Source organism: Propithecus coquereli, unplaced genomic scaffold, assembly GCF_000956105.1.
Source record: "Propithecus coquereli isolate 6110/MARCELLA unplaced genomic scaffold, Pcoq_1.0 Scaffold126, whole genome shotgun sequence".
NCBI classification, from domain to species: Eukaryota; Metazoa; Chordata; class Mammalia; order Primates; family Indriidae; genus Propithecus; species Propithecus coquereli.
In genome coordinates, this window is record NW_012136747.1 from 3902367 (window position 1) to 3912566 (window position 10200).

The 10200-nt window shown below is 47.8% G+C and overlaps 1 protein-coding gene across 2 annotated transcripts in view; it reads right to left on the reverse strand.

The window, feature by feature from the left end:
- The window catches only part of SYNGR1 (synaptogyrin 1), a 25634-nt gene extending 23165 nt beyond the window's left edge, over positions 1-2469 (reverse strand). The window contains exon 1 of one of the 2 annotated variants that reach the window (XM_012637995.1): positions 2295-2449. In XM_012637995.1, coding sequence (XP_012493449.1) covers positions 2295-2393 — 99 coding nt within the window. In that variant the 5' untranslated portion in view covers positions 2394-2449. Of the gene's footprint in view, positions 1-2294 lie in introns of both variants that reach the window. The other variant, XM_012637996.1, reaches the window with a different exon arrangement.
- Positions 2470-10200: the final 7731 nt, after the last annotated feature.

A 10200-nucleotide genomic window follows, 5' to 3' on the forward strand; every position in this document is an offset into this window, starting at 1 on the left:
GACCATTTCTAAGTGCACAGTTCAGTGGTATTTAAGTGCATTCATATTGTGCAACCATCACATGTGATTTTTATATTTTCCAATAACTGGCAGGTATTACTTTAATGATCAGAAAAAAATTATTTTTTAAAGGTGTCAATCGGCCCGTATGGAATGCTTCTGCTCAGACAAAAGTAGTGAGCGTCTTGCGTCCAGGTGTGTGAGCAGGGCTGGGAGGTCACGGAGCGATCTGGCCTTGGACAGGGCTTGGCCCAGGCAAGCTCCGTGTCCTTTACAATCCTGACATTCCAGGATTCCACACTCTTCCCTGCTCAGGGGGAAGCACTGTGCTTTGGAGACGGAAGACTTGGGTTCGAGTGTTCATCTGCCACTGACATACTCAGGAACCCTGGGCCAGGCACTTGGCCTCACTGAGCCTTGGCTTTCTCACGTGCTAGGAGAATTGGCTGGGGAACTGTGTGTGCCCCCCGGCACACAGTAGGTGCTCAATCAGAGTTGCTTTTCCTCCCTCCTGCTTTCCACACCCTCTCACCTGCTGTACACATGCTCATGCCTCCTGGCCTAACTGGACATCACCTTCTTCATGAAACTGTTGATTCCACAGCAGGGAGACCCCTCTCCTGGCTCTCCCGCCTCTGCCTGAGGGCACCTGGCTCACTCCCCAGTGGCACTGGGCTCCCTGAACACCAGGGCTGTGTCTGAGTCATGCCGCCTTCCCTCCGGGCTGCAGACCCAATAGAGCTTTGCTAAATGAAGCCATCACAGGCAGAGATGACCCAGGCAGACAAACGCCCACGCCCCCTCACACAGCCAGTGGCTTCCCTCTCAGGCCAGAGGCCCAGGGTCTGGCAGACGGGAGCAATGCACACAGCCGGCCCACCTGAGCTGGCAGGTGCCCCCCAGGGCTCCCGCCTTTGCCAAGGGCCTATCAGGGCCTCTGTGGGGGCTGGAGACCGGCATAGATGAATGAATTCAGTGCCACAAACCCTCATGGATGTGCCAGGGTGCCAGGCCCTGTGCAGGCACTGGGGACACTAACAGAACCTGGTTTCCTTGCCCTCAAAGAGCTCCCCATCTGCCAGGCATTTGAGAAGAAAGGGGTTTAAACATAGTCACCCTTTCTGTGGCTCCAGGAGGAGGTTTCAATGTTTTTAGACAAAGGAAGTAGCTCTCTTTCTCCCTGGCAGGCTATCCCACGCACCAGACCCTACTAGGGCCCTGAAAACCCAGGAAAGGGGGGAGCTTGAGCACCTGGAGATCTCAGCTGGCCTCAGGTGTAGCCCCTTGGGGTCCCTGAAAGTGCCTCTGCCCAGCAGCCCCCATCCAGGCCCTTCTGGTCTGGGTGGTGGCCAGCCGACCCCAGCGAGGCCTTCTTCCCCTGAGGCACTGCCCAGGCCACGTGAACCCCTCCTTCTGTGCTCACTGGCTCTGTCCCAACCCCACTAAGTCTGAACAAGAAGCCCACTGAGCCCTCTGCACAGCACCCCCTACCACCGCGGGAGGTCCAGGGCAGGCCTCTCTGCTCTTCAGTACAGGAGGGGGTCCTCCTTCTCAAAGACACCCCTATAGGCACCCAGGTGTATGTTGGGGGTGAGGGTGTTGCGGATTCATGAAATGTCAGAGCCCAAGGGGGTCTCAAGGAAGCTCCTCCCATCCTCTCTATAGACAGGGAAACTGAGGCATGAGGGAGGAGGTGACACTCCACCTCGAAATTGAATTCCTCATTTCCCGTGACCATTTCTTGGGTGGTTCCCAGCCCAAGGTCACGCGGAGAAGGAGAGGCAGTTCCCGGGTGGGAGCCAGGTATCCAGCTCCCGATTCGTCGCTCCACACAGTCCGGGCAAGGCAATAAAAGCCCAGTTCCCTGCCCTCTCCTCCTCGAACGTCCATGGCAGGAGCGGCGTGCAGCGAGATGACCCACGCCCTGATCCACCCCAAAAATGCCACCTGAAACCTGGGCTCCATCCCCACGGTCCCCAGTCCTGCCCGGGCGGCCGCACAACCCGAGCCGCTAGCGGCATAGCCGCGGCCTGGAGGTCACGGCGATGGGGTGGAGAGGGGGTCGCACAAATAGGGTAAACCAGGGCTCCGGGAGCGGCGCTCCCCGCAAACGCCAGGACCCGCCCGGGCCCGGGAAGGAGGAGCAGTGGGTGCCCGCACCACCGAGAGGGCAGCTCCCAGCCCGCTGCCGCGCCCCCGCCAAGGGCCCGGTGGGGGGTCAGGGTCGGTCGGGGCGCGCCGCCCTTGCCTACACCCCACCCCCGGCCTGGCCCGGTCACCTGGCCCGTCCTTACCCAAGACACGACGCGCAGAATGGTGTGTGGCTGCCGGACCAGGGTGTGGGGGTCGAAGGCGCCCCCGGCTTTGCCCGCTCCGTACGCACCCCCTTCCATCGTGGCTGCACCCGCGCGGTGCCCCCCGCTCGGCGCGCGCCGCCGGCCGGTGCGCGTGCGCGGCGCCCCCGCCCCCTCCCCTGCGCGCGGCCGGCGCGGCCCAGGGCTCCCGCGAGGGGGCGTCCTGCGCGGCGGGCGCAGCTCGCGGGGCGCGCGCAGGGGGGGTGGGCGGAACGCACCCTCGTTCGCGGGGGCGCGCGTGCTGCGGCCCCGGTTGGAGGGCGCGCTTGTCGCTAGCGCGGTGACCTCTTTGCACAGTGTAGGCGGAGGGGGTGTGTGCGCTGCAAGTGCAGGACGTGTCCCCGCCCCCCGGCGGCCGCCCTCCCTGCCCCGCGTCGCAGCCCCTTCGAGCGTTGGCTCTGGCTGAAACCGTCTTCGTTATTTATTTGTTTGCCTGTTTCCTGTAGCTCCGTCGGCCCCAAATACAGTGAGAGGGCAGGAGCTTCGTTCGTCCTCCTGAGAGGGTGCTTGGCACACAGTAGGTGCCGCACGAGAGTTTCTCGAACGAACGAATGAACCGTGAGTGAACAACCCTCTCTCAGGGCCCTCCAAAGCAGCCATCTCCCAGGACCACCTTTCCATCTAGCTCTTACGATGACGTCATGTGCGTCCCTGTGTCTGCGCACCGCTCCCAGCCCCCCCAGCCTTGAGGGCCCTGGCACCGCGGTGGAGGCTAAAGGGCAGTAAATTCTTTGTACGCCTGACTTTCCACCTCCCACCCAGCAATGGCCCCTTTCCTTAATCTAGTGATTAATTATGTAACTACTTGTTCATCATCTCCTTTATAAGTTTGTCTATCTTGTTCACTGTTGAACACACAAGTAAGTAGGTGCTCAGTAAATATCCAAGGGTCTGAACACACAGTAGGTGCTCAATAAATGGAACCTAGTCCCCATCACCCTATCACAGCTTGGGCTAGAGCTCCACGTATGCGGCTGCACAGTGGATACTTGAGGCTGGATGGGGGAGTGCTCCCTGCGGGGGGAAGAGCCACCTTCCAGGGCTGGCCCTGAGGCGGACCTGTAGTCCTCACCGCCTCTCTCTGTGCCTCGGGTTTCCTTCATTGGTTCCAGGAGCAGGCTGGACAAGCCTGCAGAGGCTTTTGCCTCCCTGGTATCCTGTCATTCTGAGATGACAGGACACCAGACCTGCGCAGAGGAAAGTGTGGTGGGCGGAAGGGCATCTCTTACAAACCTCTTGTAGGCAAGTGTCCATCTTAGCACAGTGTACGGAGCATTTACCCTCTACCAGGCCCGGGGCTGGGGGCTTTACATACATTACTGCATTTAGTCCAGCAAATTTATGAGGTAGCTATTAATACTATGGCTACATAATATTTCTGTAAGAAAACATAAGAGAAAATCTTTTTGACTTTAGGTTAGGCAAAGAGTTCTTAGATACACCGAGAGCATGATCCCTAAAAGAAACAATTGATAACCTAGACTTTATCAAAATTAAGAAATTCTGCTCTTTGAAAAACACTGTTAAAAGAATGAGTGAAAAGACAAACAGTTTGTTTGTCCCACAGTTTGGGAGAAAATATTTGCAAAGCATGTATCTGATAAAGGACTTGCATCCCAAATAAATGAATTGTCAAAATCAATAATAGGTTAGGTGTGATGGCTCACACCTGTAATCCTAGCCTGGAAGGCTGAGGCGGGAGGATTGCCTGAGCCCAGGAGTTTGAGGTTGCTGTAAGCTATGATGATGCCACTGCACTCTAGCTCAGGCAACAGAGCACACTGTCTCAAAACAAAAACAAAAACAACTCAATAATAAGAAAACAACCCATTTTTTAAAAAATGGGCAACAGATACGAACAGGTATATATCTCACCAAAGAAGATATACAAATGGCAACTAAGCACATGAAAAGATGCTCAACAACATTAGTCATTAGGAAAACACAAATTAAAACCAAAGTGAGATACTTCCACATGTCTATTAAAATGGCTTAAAAAAAATTTGTTTTCAGGCTCCTGAATAGCTGGGACTACAGGTGTGTACCACCATACCCAACCAAAATGGCTAAAAATTTTTTAAATTTATAATACCAAATGCTAATGAGGATACAGAACAACTGGAGCTCTTATCATTACTGGTGAAAATACAAAATGATATAGTCACTTAGGAAAACAGTTTAGCAGTTTCTTATAAGGTAAACTGTTTATTGACCATATGACCCTCCTGGGTATTTACCGTGGAAAAATGAAAAATTTTGTTCACACCAAAATCTGTACAGAAATACTTACAGCAGTTTTATTTGTAATAACTAAAACCTGGAAACAACCCAAATGTTCCTCAGCTGGGGAAGGTATAAACAAACTGAGGTGCATACAATGGAACACTACTCAGGAATAAAAAGCAATGAACTGTTGATACACTCAGCAACATGGGTGAACCTCAAATGTGTTATGCTAAGTGAAAGAAGCCAGACTCCAAGTCTAGAGAATGCATAATTCCCTTTATGTGACACACTTGCACAGGCAACACTATAAGGACAGAAAAAAGATCAGGGGTTTGGGGGGCATAAAAGGCGATTTGCTACTAAGGGGCATGGGGAAATTTGGGGACATGGTAGAATCATTCTATATTTTCTTTATGGTGATGGTTACACAATTAATAAAATTGTTTATTAATTATTTTATTAATAAAATAAAAATGTCAAAACTTGCAGAAATGTCCATAAAAAGCGTGATTTTCACTGTATGTAAATGATACCTTATTTTTTTTTTTTTTTGAGACAAAACAAAACAAAACAGTCTCACTCTGTTGCCTGAGCTAGAGTACAGTGGCTTCATCATAGCTCACTGCAACCTCAAACTCCTGGGCTCAAGCGATCCTCCTGCCTCAGGCTCCCGAGAAGCTGGGACTACAGGTGCCGGCCACCACACATGGCTAATTTTCCTATTTTTTTGTAGAGATGGAGTCTTGCTCTTGCTCAGGCTAATCTTGAACTTCTGACCTCAAGTGATCCTCCCGCCTCGGTCTCCCGGAGTGCTAGGATTACAGGTGTAAGCCACTGCACCTGGCCTAGAGATGAAGAGTTTAGACTGTCCCTAAACCTCTGCCACTAAGATTTGATCATACTAATGAATTAAATCTCAGAATGCAGCCTGGGCAATATAGTGCGACCCCGTCTCTACAAAAAATTTAAAAGATTAGCTGGGTATGGTGGCGAGATCCTGTAGTTTCAGCTACTCCAGCGGCTGAGGTGAGAGGATTGCTTGAGGCCAGCAGTTTGAGGCTGCAGTGAGCTGTGATCCGGCCATTGTACTCCAGCCTGGCGGACAGAGTGAGACCCTCTCTCTAATCAATCAATCAATCTCAGAAAGGATGGTGTTTAGGACCCTTAGTTTCAGATTCAGATATTTTAGGGGGATGGTTGGAAGTCCTGGCTCACCCACATACTCACTGTGTGACTTTGGGCAAATGGCTTCACCTCTCTGAGCCTGTTTCCTCATCTGAAAAATGAGAATAAGCATACTACCTATCTCGAAGATTGTCAGGTTTAAATGAGAGGACGCACTAAAATGTGCTTAGACTGGTGCCTGACACAAAGAACGAGGTCAGTAAACGTTTATTAGCCTCAGCATCACAGTTGGTTTTCAAGGTAGGTATGTACTAACAAAGATTCTTTGGCCAAACTTTAGCCAGGCTTCTGAATCTTCCGCTGGGCCCATCTGTGCACTTCCTTATAAAATCCAGTTTTAGCAAAGAACCCTCCTAAGTCAATTTAGCAAGACCCCTCCTGATCACCTGCAATATCTGATCAGGTTTCCACAGCTTCCACCACCAGCCAGGTGATGTCTGATCATCCTGGCTTGTCTGCAGCAAGAATCCTGTTAGCCAGATTCCCTCTTCCCCATGATGTTTCCTCTCAGTGATTCTCCATTCACTTACCCCCACACTGCTCCTTGGCTATAAAATTCCACTTGCCCATGCAGGATTTGGAGTTAAGCCCAATCACTCTCCCCTACTGCAAGACTCTGTTGCAGTGGTTCCTATACCTATCTCGGTGGTCCTGAGTAAAGTCTTCCTTACTTTGCTTTAACAAGTATCACTGATTAATTTTTTCTTTAACGGTACAACAAGGTATGTAGGCATTTTCTTAGAAACCCAGAACTGTGAATAGTGGGTAGGTACCCAGGCTTGCCTCTACTTCATACCTATCATTGCAAGTTGCAGAAAGATCCTCCCCTGCTGTCTGGATTTATGTGCTCCATGTTAGCAGCAAGGCCGAAGGAGGAAGTCAGGCTGATATTTGTGCGATAGGCTTCTGCAAACCCAGAGCTGCCTGAATCATGCCCTATTCTGCTTCCTAGTTCAAGTTCCCAGCCCAGGCTGAGCTGCAACTGGCCTTTGCTCCTTCTCTCCTGCCCCCTTGAGGTCAGTTTGGCATGGAAGGTGCTAGCTTCATTTTCTGTGAGTGTTTGGAGTTGGAGTTGCATGGGTAGAGATGCAGTCTCTGTATTTGAGTGGATGAACCACAGAATAATTATAATCTTAAAAATTTGCCACAGGTGCCTATCTGGAGAACCGTCTGGCAGTGTATTTCAGTTGACTGAAGAATGTGCCATTGATCTAGCAATGCCATTCCTTTCTCAAAGAAGTGATGAAGGAGCTGTATACAGATCTAGCTAGCTCCAAGCCTATGTATCATACATTGATCTAGTCATTTGCTCAAGGTATATGTAACAGCACTGAGTGCCGGGTCATTGAAGACCCTCAGGATCCAACAGTGACATAGCACATGGTCTCTGCCCTAAGGATCTCATAGTCCACAGCAAAAAATAAGCCAGAGTGGCAGGTGAAATATGGCTGCAAATTCCTCCAAACTCCTCCCATAGAGAAGAGGGGTCCGTGTCTCCTCCCCTTGGATATGGACAGGTTTGTGATTGATTGATCAATTGAATAACATTGGGCTATTTTCCTGGCCCTGGCCTTAGGAAAATATCAGCTTTCAATTTCCATCTCTTGGAACACTCTCAGCCCTGAGCTGCCATGAAAGAAGTTTTGAGGCCATTGAGACCTCATGTAAGTATTCTGGTCAAGAGTCCCAGGGGAGTCCAGCCTTCTAGTTATCACCACCAGTGTCTTGAGCCCTCCAGACTAACCCATTTAACCAACTGAGTATCACCAAGTGGAAAAGAAGAATCGTCCAGCTGAGCCCTGCCCAATTTCCTGAAGCACATCATGACATATAATGAAATGTCTATTGTTTTGAGTCATTAAGTGTTGAAGTAATTTGTTATACAGCAATACATGACAACCATAGTAAGTCAATAGAAACTTCTGCACCATACACAGAGCAATGGTGGATGAAACGTAAGGAGAGAAAATGAAACAGACCAAGTCACACTCAAAAATAATCAACTCTGTGCAGTTGCAAGCAGGGAGATAGCTGAAGCCATAGGCACTTGGGCTCTGGGTCCAAATAGCTACCAAAGCTTTAGATTTGGTAGGGTAATAGAGACTAAAATATTCCCCAAGAGACAGAACTTGTGTGAGCTTCCTGCCTGAAGCCAGCAACAGGGGTGGCACTCCACTATTGGGAAAGGAGGCAAAAAAAAAAAAATTGTTGGCAAGCAGGGGGGTCCCTGCTTGGGACTCTGACTTAGACAAAGTGGTTGGATCAAGGAGGGAAGGACGAAGATTCAGCTTTCCCACCAAATGCTGAAGCAAAGCTCCCTCTGGATCTGCAATGGGTCAGTGAGTGTTCCCAATGTGTCCATGGGAAGGAGCCCCGGACATCTGCTTCTGATAGGAGCAGCAGCAGTTCCACTGGACAGGGAGGGTGAACACACAGGGGGAGACAAAGAAAGGGTAAAAGGAAAATGAAACCCTCACATTCCAAATGAGGCTGCAACCCAAAATTCCAAAAGCTTTGCTGAAATTGAAAGGCAACAAATTCACTAATCACAACAATCAGAAAATGAGTTACTGCAGATGAATTTACAGAAAGATGAAGACTAAGTGTGTTTGGAATTCTCCAAGAAAGAATCCCTATTAAGGAAAAAAAGGCCAAAAAAACAAGACCAGCCATATGGAAGTCTACATAGTCAAAAACTTTAAATGCTAGGAGAAAAAATGAATGGACAAGAAAAAGGACAAAAAGAAGGAAGGCATGAACCCAGAGAAATGAGTAAGCCCTGAAGTCAGAGCTTCCCTAATCCAACTGTTGCTCTCTGGTGCCCTGAAATTTTAATACCCCTGAGAGACAACAGGAGAACATAGGAGAAAGTGTGGAGAATTGATTCAGATGCATATAAAAATAGACAAAAATGGATAATTTCCTATATATTTATAGAAAAATAAAACTTATCAAAACTGATTCAAAAAGACATCAAAAATCTATATAGTCCTATAACCCTTAAAGTAGCTAAAATAGTGGTTAAAATCTAGTATCAAAAAACAAAATATCAACAAATTTAATTTAATGATCTAATTGGCTTTTATTAGCAATTCATGAATCGGGCAGCATCCCATCTATGAAATAAAAAGGTGCTCCAATGAGCTGAGCAGAAGTTGACTTTATAAGCAGAAAATGGCTAAAGAAAGCAGAAACAAGGAACAAAAAGCAAACTGGTTGGTTTAAAGTTACTTTAGTTATAGGCATAAAGCAGAAGGGACTTTTTTTGTCGCTTGTTGGCTCAAGTTAACTGGGCCCCTTTTGATTGGTTGCTGTGAATCTCCTGTTTTTTGGAAAATGGGCCCATTTCTAAGTGCGGTTTGATTCCATGGCATCTGGCATGAGTGACTCTATTTTGGTTTGTTCTGGTCTATTGGGGCCTAGGGCAGGAGCACAATACAAAACAATGGCTCTACCACAAATAGTGTTTATTTGACACTAACCACAAATAAAATACAAGGCCCAGATGATTTACCAACCACTCAAAAAGGAGACAATTCCATTTTTACACAAATTCTTTCTTTTTATTAGAGATGAAGTCTCACTATGTTGCCCGGGCTGGAGTGCAGTGGCTACTCACAGGTAAGATCACAGTGTGCTACAGCCTGGAACTCCTGGGCTCAAGTGATCCTCCTGCCTCAGCCTCTTGAGTAGCAACACAAATTCTTTTAGAGTAAAGAAATGGAAATACTTATTCTATTCCATGACCTTGACATCAAAATCAGACAAAGATAGTGTAAGACGGAAAAGTTCAGGCCAATCTCATTCATGAGTATCAGTGCAAATGGTGCTGAGAAAATATTAGCAAACAATCTTGAAATGTATAAAAAGATAATATATCATGAACAAGTTGGGTGTACCTTAGGAATGCAAATTGATTCATTATTAGGAAATCTATACATGTAATTTCTCGTATTAATAGATAAAAAGGAAAAAACTACACGATCATCTCAATAGATATGGTAAAACTATTCAATAAAATCAGTACTCATTCGATGTAAAAGCTCTTACTAAGCTAAAAATAGAATAAATAGCCTTTGGTAGCCAATCCTCTGTGCAAAAGAAAAAAAAAAGAATAAATAGCCTTAACTTAATAAAGATTATCTGCAAAACCCCTACAAAATGAGTATACTTAATGCATTAAAGGCATTCCTTTTAAAACTTAGAGAAAAAAACAAGAATGCCACCTGTCACTACATTTGTTTATTTTTAGAGATGAGCTCTCGCTGTCACCCAGGCTGTAGTGCAGTGGGGTGATCATAGCTCACTACAGCCTTGAACTCCTGGCTTAAGCTCAAGCAATTCTTCTTCCTTAGTCTCCCAAGTAGCTGGGACTACAGGTGTGCGCCACCACGACCAGCTAATTTTTTAAAAATATTTTTATAGATGGTGGGGT